We start from the raw sequence: 14,008 nt of genomic DNA on the forward strand, positions 1-14,008 counted from the left end.
TCGTTAGCTCCGCAGCACCCATACAGAGAACCCGTCCTTCCAATCGCTGCATTACATAGACGAGATACAAAAACAGCGAGCCTCAGCCAGCCAATATCACCAAGTAAATCATGACTACCTTGGTAACGGTGAGTAACGGGGCCCAGGGAACCTCACAACAGCAAATAGATTAAGAGCCCGCGGAGAAAGAAAAAAGGGTTTAAAAAAAGAGGAGAGATCGGGGATCGTCCATCCTCATGATAATTATAAGATTATCTAATGAACCGGCCACCTCATCAATCAATCGCCGATAGATTATATTAATTAAACACGAAAAGTTAATTAGCAATTGATGGAGTCAATGGAGGGAAGGAATCAGGCCAAGCTTTTCCGGTGGCTTCAGACTTCAGAAGGAGGATGGGGTTATAATGAAGGGAAGGAAGAGCTGTACATGACAGCACCCTCAGATTGAGATATGGATGCCAGCTCGTTACCTGCAAGATGATTGATATGACATGGCTGATCGGCGTCGTGGGTGCATGTCATGGCATGGGCATACGCTGTACTCCTGTCACTGTCCAGCTGTCTCCTGGGTCACTAAGGGGCTCAGCTCCAGGATATACCTATTACCTAGTTTGGATAGGCGAGTCTGAATTGGGAGGAGTTGGGTGATTGAGTCGGGTAAGGGGTCAGGGCTGTGGAAGATGTCGTATCGGGAAAGGAACGTAGACTTGTTTTGGTTGTTTGGTTGGCCTAGTCTTGTTTAGCATAGAAATCGTGATTATTTATATATTTTGTTAGTCATGATCGGCAGAGTGTGAAGGACGAAGGGGAAGGAATGGAAGGAACATTATAGTTTAGAACTTCCGATAGTAGATGAAGAAGCCAGCTAGTGGACACGACTGAACAATCGCGACGACGGCCGTTTCCTTAGCTTGCGTTGATCCAGAACGGACGTCGAGTCAGCCAGCCCGAAGAGGATAATTATTATGAGGACGCCGTCTCGGTAGTGCGGCATCTGACTTTGATGAAAGCCAGCCAGTCCTGTTTTTTACTAGTAAAACACTAGGGAGGAAATCCCGGCAATTGATCGTCGAGAATCGATGTACTGTAATCTGCAACCCTGCAAGTTAGTCTGTTGAGGTCGATTAATGCCTGTTTATGTGGAGCTAGCGCGCCCTTGTTCATTTCACCGCAACGTTGATACTGAGGGCACCCTGGGAGCACATGCCATTGAACCGTGGTTCGAGGTCTTTCGTCAGGGTCTCTCCAAGGCGTGGTTGACATGTGTCATGTCCGTGACATGCTTGGTGAAAAGTGCCAGACTTGATGTCTCACCTTTTGGGTTGGGAATTTGAGACTCTTGACTCTTGAGATCCATGGCCTCGCTAGCCCCGGCAGAGATCTAGACTAGACAGATATTCAAAATCTCTGCTCCTTTCTAAGTAGGAAGGACCCAGTACGTGCTGGATGATTGGCGGAAGCTTTCATTTTCATGGGGCAGTTTCTGGTTTGGGTAGGAGTGGATGTGGATCGCCGGTCGCTTGGCTTCTATGGAAAAATCCCCGTCGGCAAATCAGAGGAACCTGTATGGTACGGGAGGATTGTTGAAACTTGGGACTCGAGGAGGTGAATCCACGCAATTGATCGTATTAGCGGAGATAGATTCCCTGCTTTGCCTGAGATATACTACCCCCCGGTCACAGATAGGACGGCAACTCACCACCCTAAAGACACTAACATCGTGCCCACACCCATATGGCGATGATGTGGTCCACCTGTTTCCTCGGGCCTTGATCGCTACCAGAGCGACGCTCACGCTATCCTCCTGGCAGGCAAAGAAAAAAAAATCCCTATGTTTAGGCTTGTTTGGCGGTGTTTACCGCTGGGCCGGTTCCTCGTGGTGCCCAGCGCATCTAGTCCGCTCTTGAAATGCACTACCCACGAGTGGCCATTTATAACTCGTTCGTAGCTGTGCACTAGTCCCTGGTCGCTGGGTGGTACACTAGAATAGTCTGGGTCGCCCCCTCTCTCCCCCCCATGTCGACGCTAGGGAGAGAACGGATCCGCGTAGACTTTGCATGATTCCATCGATATTAGGGGAAGTGTTAAGAGAATCTCCGAGGGTATAATACCAGATGCTTTTCCCCAGTGATTTTCTCTCCATGACTCGCCTATGCCGCCATAATGACCGCCGATGATCGAAGTTTGGAGGTGAGGGTGGTGGCGGCTGTCTTCATGTCGGTGGCCTGCGTGGCTGTGATGCTGCGATGTTACGTGCGTGGATGGATAGTGAAGGCGTTTGGCTGGGATGACGGAGCGATGGTCTTAGCGGTGGTACATGCACTCTATCATTGTTGGTGCAATTGCAAGGGATTGGCTAACAGCAATAGTTGTTCCATATCATGTTTTCGGCTTGCATGATCGGAGGTTCTCTGTATGGTACCGGGCGGAAATATGAGGTGCTTACGGCGCACGAGCGGGTGACGGCTATGAAGGTATTTAGCAAATATGACCCGTTGGTCCTTTGAATCTCGAAGTCCTAACCGTGTTAAAGTATTGGTGGCTCTGCGAAGTCGCATTCTGTTTCGCCTCGATCGGTTGCAAGATCTCCGTCTGCATTTTCCTGATGCGCATCACTGTCAAGCGCACCCACATCTGGACCCTTTACACCGTCATGGCCCTGACCGTGATCGCGGGCGTGGTCTTCATGTTTCTAATGCTGTTGCAGTGCAAGCCGCTGCAGTATTTCTGGACAAAGGTAGCCTTCGATCCTAGCATTGAAGGCCACTGCATGAACATGGATACCATCATCGCAATGACGTACGTGTACAGTGCTTTTGCAGCGCTGTGTGATTTCACTGTTGGTCTTCTGCCAATCTTTCTCGTCCGGAAACTCCACATGAAGCAGCAGACGAAGCTCGCCGTGGTGGGCATTTTGAGTATGGCTTGCATGTAGGTCTCTTCTTCGATACTATTGCTCACTGGGTGTCCGCTAACTTGGATATTGCAGCGCATCGGCAGCGGTCATTATTCGTATACCCTGGGTGCACACCTTCGGGGATCCTGACTTTCTCTGTACGTTTCTGTTGGATAGCGGTCGCCAACGAGAACTAACCATCCCTCTCTCAGACGCCACAGTAGAAATTGCCATTTGGTCCAACATCGAAACCGGTTTGGGTATCACAGCCGGCAGCCTTGCCACCCTCCGTCCTCTCCTCCGGCACTGGCTCGGATCGCGCAACGACAGCAATTACCCCGCCCCTACACTCCCACTCGCATCGAGAAAATACGGCGTCGGCTCGACACGTCCGTTCCCATTGGGCTCGTTGGATGCCAGCGTCGAGCGCCGATTCCGCCCCGATAAGCTAGCGGTGACGGTGACTACCGTGCAAACGCAGCGCGATCCACACGACACATGGAAATCCCCGTCCAGTCCGAATAGCAGCGAAGAGGGCTTAACATCGGACCGATCACCGGGATACTATGATGGGGGCGAGATGGGCTTGAGCATCCACCAGACGTTCGAAGTCACCCAGACGACGTCGTCCGGAAGAGGACCGGGGAGGAGGTTATCAGGGAGCACATATGATAACCGCTTATAAAAACATTATGTAATGAATAGATTCCAACGAGGATATGAAATCATACTAGTAATGCCTGCTGCGTGGTTTCTAAACCGAAGTTGTAAACCGTGGAAAGTTGAGTTGTTGTCCAGCATCTGCCCAGGTGGTCCTGCTTGATCAGGCCGGTCATGTGTCAGGTGCTCTTTCTGTTTCATTCACTCATGACTGACTCTATAGATTGTCATAGTCAGCTCTACTATAGAACCATCATGTGTCTAAACAAGGCTCTATCGGATTCATTCCATGCCCATACTTAGGAATGGTGCGACGCACTGAAGCTCTATATCAGGTATCACTTATTCGCAGTGAGTCTACAAATGGTTCTACCTACAAGGTCTTGCGACTAGACCCCAAGACAAGCTTGCCAAGTTGCTTGATATTGGCTTACGGATATGGTAGGGAATATGTCGCTCACGATGCAAGGAATACCATGAGGCTGGGCAGCATAGGTACGCCGTTTTCTTGAATATAAGGAAGGGTTTGAAGAGAGTATACCCGGGGTTCCGGGGAAATCTTATTGACCTTTCCCAGCAAACAAGAGATATCAGATACGATCAAGGGGGTTTTTACAATGAACCTATGATTTCAACAGCGCGTTTATTCGACTGTCTGGCTGCAATTGCACCACAATAGTATTGTCATCTGGATGTCTACCTTGGACCTCAACAAGTTTAGACATACTTCTAGACCTACAGTGGTCATTGCAGGGGAAGGCAATGATCATCTTGTTCTGGGATCCATAAGGAATCTCTGGTGAGCACAACAGATCTGGTAGTCTTTACACCAGAGATTCGCAAAGACGTGAATTTTCGCCCATAAACCCTGCGGACACCCAAACCCCTGACTTGTTGGTCGAAGATTGGCTCGAGACACCCCTGTCAAATTAAAAGGATACTGGCCCAAGTGGGACGAGTGATGTTCATATCCTTGGTAGCGAAATATCCGTGCAGAACTATGAGATGGTGGGTTCCTTGGAATCATCTGATCCGTGCCCTTACTCAAAGACCACTTAAGAGGCACTATGAGATTAATCCCATCATATAACAACCCGAAATATGCGCTGGCTAGGTCTTGTAAATTGCATGATGAGATACGGAATCCACAATGCCAAGTACTAGCGCATCGCATTGCCGCTAAAAGGAGCAGGAAACTACGGAGAGGTTCCGATATATACCTCTGGAAGTTTAAATGTTCAGATATTTACTGAGTCTCGAGTGTTCGCAAACCTGCTGTGGATCGGCATTTATCGATTCCAGCCGCTCTGATTCCAATCTAAAACATTTCATGTGGCTTTATCCACTTCGGCTTCGAAACTCGGCATTGGTTGTTGCCCATCTCAGTCTTCAACTCACTGCTAAGCACTGGAACGGTTGTGCTTTGCTACTACATCTATACATTTCCAAAGGACACAGGTATCCATCAATACCTAATAAAGCCAGGTACATCCTATGATCGGGTGTGTTAAGGGAGAATTCGCCAGCTGGAATATGACGATGGATGAGTGGATCCATCCAGACCATCCCGTTGGGCCGAGCCAGCGCCCGTGTTTATACTGTTAGGTAATTGATTCAACAACCAGTTCGGTTTTTGCCCTCTTCCCCAACCTTCAACCCCACGTAATGCGAAGAGTCAAGGAAAACCACGCGGTGGATTCAAACGGCCTCGTCCGACCACCTACACCAACAGTCACCCTATCTGAGCCCCGCGGTGCGAACGTTGCAACGTCTTGGAGCTCCACCCCTGGATATCTTTGACCCGTCCCAAATCGCAATGTCCGAACAAACCGCGCTGGCTCGGTTTCCCAAAGCCATCAGCCGCTGGCTTGGCTATCGTTCGAGTCCCCACAAACCTCTACCGCAGTACCAGGTCTGGGGCTGGTCGTTCATCGCTTCCTTTTGCGGTCTCTGTGCCTTGCAGGCCATATTCAACTACTCCCAGTATTTCATCAGTCGAGGCGTACCAGGCATCATTGCCTCGTTCGTGAGTATCCCACCCGCATCATAAGATGCAATATCTGACTGAAACGTAGGGCGCATCGGCCGTACTGGTCTATGGTGCGATTGACGCTCCCCTGGCGCAGCCCCGTGCACTTATATTCGGTCATTTCCTAAGTGCATTGGTGGGAATATGCATCACGAAGCTGTTTAGCCTGATCCCGGACGAGGAAAAGTTCCAATCGGTGCGATGGCTCGCCGCATCGCTGTCCACGGCTGTCGCCATTGTGGTCATGCAGGTCACTCAGACCACTCATCCCCCGGCGGGCGCGACGGCCCTTCTCCCGGCGACCGACGATGCAGTGTGGGAGATGTCATGGTACTTCCTGCCTGTGGTTTTGTTGTCCTCCACGATTGTCCTTCTGGTAGCACTGCTGTTGAACAATATTCAGCGTCGCTACCCGGTGTTTTGGATCGCTCCGGCTAAACCAGCTCCAAGCCCTGCGCAAAATGATCTGCCCAAGTGACGTGTTTCTCATGGGTAATCCACGTTCTTTCTTCATTCAATTTGCGCACGAGAGCGACGGCGAGATGCTTATGACGCCAAACTGGTGCGCAGCCGGCCGGACATTTTCGAGATTGTCACGACGCCTGCGTTCTGTCTGACCGTGTTCCGTATGAACTTGTCTTCATTGGATACCAATGGTTTCGGCCAATGGTTATGTGGGTACAACTCACGGTATCGTTAATCTTACTGTACATAATACTCCTGTTTCGAGCATGGAAGAGTTTATATATACTAAATAATTATACATAATTTACAGTGATATTTGACACGACTTGACGATGCCTCTGACTGACATCACAGGTTGTCAACGTCAATCTTTTATACATAGTTTTGATACCCCGGGGTCTGTCCATGCCCTCCTCAAGAATAGGGAGGAGCGAGAGAGGAACAAGTAGCTAAACCCGACACAACCCCTCGTCATCCCAATCCTCACTCCCCACTCCCTTCCTCGCAATAAACAACCCCGTCGGATCCCACTTCTGCTTCAACCGATACAACTCGGGATAATTCTTCCCCAGAACGAAGCCTGAAAGTCCGTCTCATCCGCATCCGCCTCATTCAGATACGCCCCCATGGCATCCGCGCCCTCCACCCCACGCAGAATCGGCACCTCAACATCCGTGATATTCGCCTTGACAACATCCTGCTCCTCGAGGGTAGCGACGGCCGTCCAGCGGCGCTCGACAACAAGATGCAGCAGGGCCTGCCGCCACGCGGGGTTCAGCGCGCTGTCGACGCGGCCTGCGTTAGCGGCGACGGCGCCGCCCGCGACGATATTACCGAGGACGGTCTCGCCAGGGTTAAAGTGCAGGGACTGCAGGGCGGAGACGAGATTGTCTGCGCCGGACGGGGAGGTGAGCAGATCGCGCGAGTAGAGCCGTGAGGCGGCGCGCTTGCTCCCGCCGACGTCTTCCTTGCCGCCGGGGTTGAGGGCATCCTTGATGAGGGTCTCGATGTTGGGGACGCGCTTGGACTGGTACAGGGCGGTGACGCCCTTGTTGGAGCGGAGGGTTTTGACGAGCGGGTCGAAGAGGTCGTCGATGCGCGCTTTGTCTGTCATGTTGGGGAAGTGCATCACGACGGTCATGCCGGAGATGCTGATCGCGTCGCCTAAGAGAGGCATTTCCGGCACCATGAAGTAGTAGCCGGCGCCGCCGACGTCGACAAGACGCGGTAGGGCGGCGTGGAAGCCGGCCATGGCTCGCCAGAAGGAGGGATTTCCGGCGGGCGTGGAGATCTTGAGATCGGATAGAACGAGGGGGACTTCGTCGAAGGTGCGCACGGTGGCGTTGACAACGACGCCGAAGGTGCCGCCGCCGCCGCCGCGCAGCGCCCAGAAGAGGTCGGTGTTTTGATACTCGTTCGCGATGACCAAGTCGCCCTGGATGAGATTAGTTGTTGTATACGTGTACAACTAGTGAAGGGGGACTTACGCGCGCAGTGACCACCGAGAACTCCAGCGCATTATCAGAGGCCATTCCCTTCCATGGCCCCAGGAACGAGTGTCCCCCGCCCTGGAGATAGCCACCCGCGGGGGCGACGGAGCGGGCAGCGCCCCCAACAGCGATGCGTTCCTTCTCCGCCAGAGCGGCATACATCTCCTCGAGCGTGACGCCGGCGTCCAGGGTCACGGCCTGACCCTCCGATCGAGGTCCACCGGCAGGGACGAAGTCATCGACGATGTGGATGCCTTTCATGGCGCTAGTCAGGATCTGCAACGAGTCCGGCGCTGACGACCGGCCCAGGTAGCAGTGACCCGAGTTCTTGACGGCGAGACGGAGATTGTGTTTCTTCGCGAACCGCACCGCCTCCTGGATGTGCGCGGCGGTTTTGGCCTGCGCCGAGTACAGCGAGATACGGCCCTGACCGCAGGAGGTGGACTCGGCTGACTCAATGTAGCAGCTCTCGTCGCGAGCAGACGAGGCTTCCCAGTTCTCCCACTGCAGGGCGCCGGGATGGGCGGCGCGCCAAGTGGAGTTGTTCCACGAGGAGGTTACCTCTTTGCAGGAGTCAGAGTCAGCGTCTGCGCCGGGATAACAGACGGCTGCTGCGGGGCGCACAGCGGCCAAATTACCGGCGATGGAGTGATTGAGGCTGGTCCATTCTTGCGGTGCAGGCCAGCAGGGCTCGTGCGGTCTGCAGCGACAGCGAGGGGGATCTGGGGCGCACGAAGAGAGGACAACCAGGAGAGGGAGAACCAGGAGGGACTTCATCGTGCAAGCCCTACTCGTGATCTTGTAATGGACCGGGAGAGATGCGATGATAATGAGGTTAAAAAGGGGGTACTTACATATAAACTAGCATTGTGGCTGGCCTGACACTTCTAAGTGTGGCTGAGCTGTGGTTCCCCTGCAATCTCTGTCTGCGAATCCACGATGTCTGGTGGACCAGCCGAACCGATGAGTCCCGGTTTGGCTTAGCTATAGTGTACATCCTTTCCTATTGCAGAATATGCCATATGCCAGGCTAACTATATCGACGGATCAAGGCAAATGGAGCCCGTCATGGACCCGCTCCTCAGCTAACGTCTGCAGGATCACGCTACTGATTCATCACAAGAATGCAGACCAGACTAGCCGAATACTTTCAAATAGCTATGATAGGTATTCTTGGCCTACACTGGCCAACACTATGACGGGAGAGAGCTACCTCGCTCGACGAACACCGTATGGAGTCCTTCAGTTCCACAATAGATATCGGCTCCAACTATGGCCCTAATTCGATCACAGACACTGCGAATACCACTCAGTCGACCGGACACAGCTATACGGACTGGCACAGACAGTCGGCCCGGTCCATCCACCGCCACCGCACTGCTCCCAGTGCTGCGCAACACCACCACCTGTCGCCGTCGCCGTCGCCGTAGTCGTGCGAGTCGCCGAAGTCGTCGTCGTAGTCGTACTCCCACCACCCGGAGTACCCCCCGCAACATACCCCTTCAACGTATTCATATAATACCCAAAACCAGTCCCCGTCAGGGGCTCCAAACTAAACATATAATCTCCCCACCACGGGCCCGCTGCCCACCAAGCGGCACCCATCCAAACATCCGCATTGGCAACCAGGGAGTCCAGCATACCGACCACAGCGCGCTTGCACACGTCATTTGCACCACCAGCAAACTCGCCCAGGAAGCCGCGTTTGCCGTGCTCGCGCAGCCAGCTGGTGGCGGCTGCGATGCGCTCTGCGCCGATCGTGCCACTTACGCAGGTAGGGCTCGTCCCGGACCCGTCGCTGTCGAGGTACTGGTGCATCTCGTAGACGAGGAGGTCGGACGGATCCGTTAGCGCTTTGAGATTGTCGTTGATGGCTGGCCAGGTCCACGCACCGCTCCAGGAGTTGCCCTCGACGAAGATGTATTGGTTGGTGGCGCCGGCTGCGCGGATGGCATTGACAGCGGCTTGATTGAGGTTTAGGACCAGGGTTTGATCCATGTCGTGGTATTCGTTGTCTGGGTGGTTAGTTAGTTGAGTTGCTGTTTTTGTGAAGGGAGGAGAAAGGGGAAATGCAGCATACTGGTGTCGAAGATGACATGGTCGTTGGAGGCAAACTCCTTAGCCACGGTGGTCCAGAAGGCGGCAAAGTCGGACGTCGACGTGATGATGTTGCCGTAGCTGGTTTCTGGTTAGAAGCTGGGCTGAGGACGAACCATCTGGAAAAGGACTCACTATCGCCCAAAATTATGCGGGTCAATGACTGCGTAGGCCCCGAGATCGGTGATAGCCTTGACTGTCTATTATCGTCGCTGTCAGTATGTCCCAGCCCTTATGCCCCACGAGTACAGGTCAAACATGCCTTCTTCAAATCTCCCATGTATGTCGCATCCACCGTCCCCGTCATAGTGGTTGGCACCAGTCTCTCCATCATGAACGCGACGCGGAAGATATTCATCCCCTCGGAGTGAAGGGATCCAATGGTCGACTCCGACGGCCAAATGTAGTCTTTGCCCAGGAGCCCGGGGAGGTTGTTCTGGCCGAATTCAGCGCCAGATTCATTGGAGCCAAACCTACCAATATTAGTACGCTAGAGAAATAATTTGAGGGAATGATTGAGAAGTGGAAAGTAGGTACCAGACGAACGGGGAAGCCCGCTTGTTGGGGGCTCCCAAGACGAGAGGGAAGAGAAGGGAGAGCAATGTCAGCTTCATTTTTACGACTGGATTCTATCCAAAGTCTTGTTGACTCCCGTCTTTGGCAACGGCCTCTTGAGAGATATATTTTATATACATCGATACACATCCCTCGCAGGACCACAACCTGAAGCGTCAACAACACGGACCACCGGACCGCAGCCCGACAGACCGAATACATCCCAAACTAAAACGGACAGACAAATTCGTCACGGCACTTGTAAAGTCTGGAGATGCGGATCCGGAGGTGGCCGGATCTGCGGAGTTGGCACCCAATTCAGGCTGTGCAGAGACGGGGATAAATGTCTTGGTATCGTTAGTACCTTTTACTGACTATATTGACCAGGGGATTGCCGAGGCTGGGAGAACGGGGTATAGTTTGCCGAGAGGAACGTGGTTCGCTCAGAACATCCAGTGCGTTGGAGACAGACAGGGATTTGCATTGGCATATACCCTGGTCTCGAGCTAGGCGAGGCCGAAGCTCGAACGCAGTGATGTCGCGGGAATATTTGCCGACGGGTCGGAGTACTAGGTAGTATCCTACTCCCCTTGATGTCTTTCATATCTTGTCAGTTGAGATATCATCCAATCCAATCAGTGCACCATATATGCCGTAGTCTTGGATGAAGGCAATTCTGCAGGCCTAGTATGTCTCACTCAGGGCTTGCCGCACCACGTGTCATCCAAGCCAGAAACAGATCATGCGGGGAACAATGCGGAGGGCGTTCCGTCCAGAAGGTAAGACACCACCGAATATTTTTGCAAAGTCAAGCGTAGCAAATAGGGTCAAGAAAAATAGATTGCTTCTTTGAGTGGCAACAGGTTTGACAGGACATGCAGATAATCTGCTCGTGCGCTGCAGAGGTCTAGACCTCCCCCGCAAATAATAGAGCATCAGCACTAAGATCTAATCGGGAAAGAGTTTTATAAAGCTGAGAGATCGACTTAGGGTAGATCCTACAGGAATTTGATAGTTGCAAGTTATTGGTGGAAATACAAACAAGATATGATCAAAAGCTAATCTTATTCACTATCGAATTCTTGATTCTGAAAAGCTAACTGTGATAATATCCGCCTTTTTACAGACACTGCGAGTAGAAGTCATTCGACTTGGTGCAAACATACGGGCTCTCGCACTTGGTTGGCCCCTTCCAGCCAATGCCACCACACTGGCCGTAGTGCGCCGCCAGTCCCGTCTCGCTGCTGCCACCACCAGTGGTGGTCGAGGTGGGAGGGCGTACGGTTGTCGTGGAGCCACCGTCGCCGCCAGTCGAGCCCTTGAAGGTCGAGCCAATGGGTCCGACCTTGATGTTGGAGTAGACGACCGACGAGTCGGCGTCATTGCTCTCAACGTCTTCGGGAACACCCGACGAGATATCGCAGGTACCGCGGGCAACGCCGGGAACGGTGGACGCCTTGTCTGTGGGGTAGTTGCTGTCCAGCCACAGCATGTTGGAATTGTGGTCATCCCAGAGACTCATGACGAGCACCATGCCCTCCTGCAGGGCAGCGCCCATGCCCGCCATGCCGCCGTGCTTCTCAAAGACATTGGTATCGCCGAAGAGCTTCTTCTGGGCGCTGCAGAACGACTCCGTGATCGAGTTGCCAGGGGCCTCGGAGTAGGTCGACTCCGAGTTGGGGATCACCTTCCCGTTCTGCACGTAGAACCGGCGGATCTCGGACAGAGTGCCGGTCGCGGTGTTGTCAGAGGTGATGAACTGCGTCACGACCGTCACCTTGCTCTTGGTGTCGATCTTCATGCCAGGCCCGTAGAAAGTCTTGTCGCCCTGGCGGAACGAGTTGAAATCGCATCCGTCGGGGTCGCAGGTGCCCGCGTAGCGGTCCTTGCTGTACGTGCCGCCGCAGGCGTCGCCCTCGCACATAACCTGCTCGGGGACGTCGCAGGGGTGCGGGGTGTAGGCGGTCGAGATGCTGTTGGCCTCCCAGATGTCCATCTCAGCGCAGCACGAGCCGTGGTGGCCTGTGCCCGCGTTGGCGTCGTTCTCGGACGCCTCCCAGCCCTCCACGTTGGCCTTGCCGTTGATGAACTTCAGGTCGCGCGGGCACTGGGAGTCACAGTAGCCCGTGCCGTATTTGGCGCCAGCTTCGTTGGTGGGGTACTTGGACTTTCCACCGTCGGCGTCCATGGAGACGAAGTAGAGAGCGCCGTTCAGGCCACAGGGCAGGTTGGAGACGTCGACGTCAAAGGTGAACTCCTGGTTCAGCAGCTTGAACATTTCGTAGGTATTCTCGTCCTTCATGAGGTAGAGACGCGAGCCGATGTTCTTCTGCGCGCCTTGGGTCACGAAGTTCAGGCGAAGGGCGTCACCGGAGGTGCTCGCCCCGTAGGTGGCCTGGTAATCGGCGCCATCTACAGCGCAGTTCTCGGCGCAGGTCTCGTCGTCCGGACAGATTTTGGAATCCCAGGTGTTGCCCGTGTAGCAGTTGGTGTACCCCTCAACGGTGTGCACCCACCGCCAGTTGGCGTCGATGACGACCTGGCCTTTGTTGGTTGTGCAGGTGCCGCTGCTGTTGCATGTCTGCCAGGTCATGGCAGGATGAGTTTCGGTCTTCTGCGTGCCAACTTTCTGGGCCTGCACCGCGCCCATGTAGGCAGCGAGCAGCAGAAGGTTCTTCCAGATGCTATATGAGGAGGGCATTGTGATGGAGGATTTGTTGTTTGTGTAGAAGTTGCTTGGGAGGTTATTGCGATGGATTGAGAGAGATCTGTCACCCTTTTATATCCTGTTTACAACGTCCGTTTTGCCTCCCCATCGCCCTCAAACCTTCTATTCTATTCCATTCGGATTTACGGTCCGTTGACCGTCAAGTAATTCGTCACTAAGGAAATGCTGTCTACCTATTGAAGCCCAATTGTACCCCGTGGGGAAAGGGTTACCCCACATTTGCCTCTATTCTTCAGGACGGACAATGTAAGCGAGGGTATTTCGGCATAGCCCATTGTTCAGCGCCACGCGACTTTTAATATCCGGATAAATAGATGCGACTAAATCGTGAGATTTGACCAACTGGTTGCTAACAGGAGTCTTCTTGCATCGATCGAACGAATGGGAGAACTGACAGGAGCCACTGGCGTGGCGATGGCTTGGCCAACTTCGGCATTGGTCTTGTATCGCAATATCGATAGATTGCCCTAACGACTGCGGAGAGCGTCCCGAATCTAGCCGTTTGTTTTGGCGTGAGGTTTCTGAGCTACTTACCTTTTGAGGTATCAGCTTATTGTCAAGGGTAAAGTCAATTGCACCCGGAGGCAACAGAGACACGACACCCTGAATGGGCACTAAGGAACTAGTTTCACTGGCCAAATAGCGATTTAGTGTAGATGATTGTATTTCGTGGAAGCCGGTCTTTTCACCCATTTGAGAATATTGACCAATCTGGTCTATGCCGAATTCCCGATAGCAGTCACCAAATCATGTTGAATGAGCATGGGAGACATCGGGCTTTACCCCATGCTCCCTGTTCTTAGGGCAATTCTCTCTCCAAGACATACTCATTTTTTTCCCATCAAGACTCTTCTACCCCATTTGCGTGATATGGACAGGTGGGGAGAAGAATGCGGTCCAATTTTGGACCCGAGTCTCTTACCTTTGAACTTGTTTGGCCATGATCATAGTACGCTATGTAGTAGTAGGGCGTCTTGCGACTCCAACCATCCGTATCAGTTATATACCTGCCATTTTAGTATTGATTGTGTTTCCAGGCTTCTTATCTTCTGTACAGATATGTTACTCATAAATCATGGAATAAA

General features: G+C 53.0%; 5 protein-coding genes across 5 annotated transcripts; 2 read left to right on the forward strand and 3 right to left on the reverse strand.

The window, feature by feature from the left end:
• The first annotated feature begins 2,068 nt into the window (after positions 1-2,068).
• P168DRAFT_308888 (putative integral membrane protein) lies at positions 2,069-3,609 on the forward strand. Its single transcript, XM_024839244.1, has 5 exons — positions 2,069-2,316; positions 2,373-2,477; positions 2,537-2,934; positions 2,993-3,057; positions 3,112-3,609. Exons 1-5 carry the CDS (start codon positions 2,167-2,169, stop codon positions 3,582-3,584), a joined length of 1,191 nt encoding a protein of 396 aa, XP_024697954.1. The 5' UTR covers positions 2,069-2,166; the 3' UTR covers positions 3,585-3,609.
• Positions 3,610-5,375: 1,766 nt separating this feature from the next.
• Positions 5,376-6,066, forward strand: P168DRAFT_301886 (HPP family protein; the record flags this gene model as incomplete). The annotated part of the gene is made up of 2 exons (XM_024838581.1): positions 5,376-5,585; positions 5,635-6,066. 2 exons carry the CDS (start codon positions 5,376-5,378, stop codon positions 6,064-6,066), a joined length of 642 nt encoding a protein of 213 aa, XP_024697955.1.
• Positions 6,067-6,591: 525 nt separating this feature from the next.
• P168DRAFT_278852 (FAD-binding oxidoreductase) lies at positions 6,592-8,320 on the reverse strand (the record flags this gene model as incomplete). Its single annotated transcript, XM_024835724.1, has 2 exons — positions 6,592-7,488; positions 7,541-8,320. The coding sequence occupies 2 exons, from the start codon at positions 8,318-8,320 to the stop codon at positions 6,592-6,594; spliced, it is 1,677 nt and encodes a 558-aa protein (XP_024697956.1).
• A 510-nt stretch (positions 8,321-8,830) lies between these two features.
• egl2 (putative endoglucanase) lies at positions 8,831-10,254 on the reverse strand (the record flags this gene model as incomplete). The annotated part of the gene is made up of 5 exons (XM_024839896.1): positions 8,831-9,558; positions 9,624-9,721; positions 9,776-9,836; positions 9,899-10,113; positions 10,178-10,254. 5 exons carry the CDS (start codon positions 10,252-10,254, stop codon positions 8,831-8,833), a joined length of 1,179 nt encoding a protein of 392 aa, XP_024697957.1.
• Positions 10,255-11,315: 1,061 nt separating this feature from the next.
• cbhB (putative 1,4-beta-D-glucan-cellobiohydrolyase) lies at positions 11,316-12,896 on the reverse strand (the record flags this gene model as incomplete). The annotated part of the gene is made up of 1 exon (XM_024835725.1): positions 11,316-12,896. One exon carries the CDS (start codon positions 12,894-12,896, stop codon positions 11,316-11,318), a length of 1,581 nt encoding a protein of 526 aa, XP_024697958.1.
• Between the last annotated feature and the right edge of the window lie 1,112 nt (positions 12,897-14,008).

The sequence above is a fragment of the Aspergillus campestris genome (genome assembly GCF_002847485.1).
Source record: "Aspergillus campestris IBT 28561 chromosome Unknown P168scaffold_1, whole genome shotgun sequence".
Classification (NCBI taxonomy): Eukaryota; Fungi; Ascomycota; class Eurotiomycetes; order Eurotiales; family Aspergillaceae; genus Aspergillus; species Aspergillus campestris.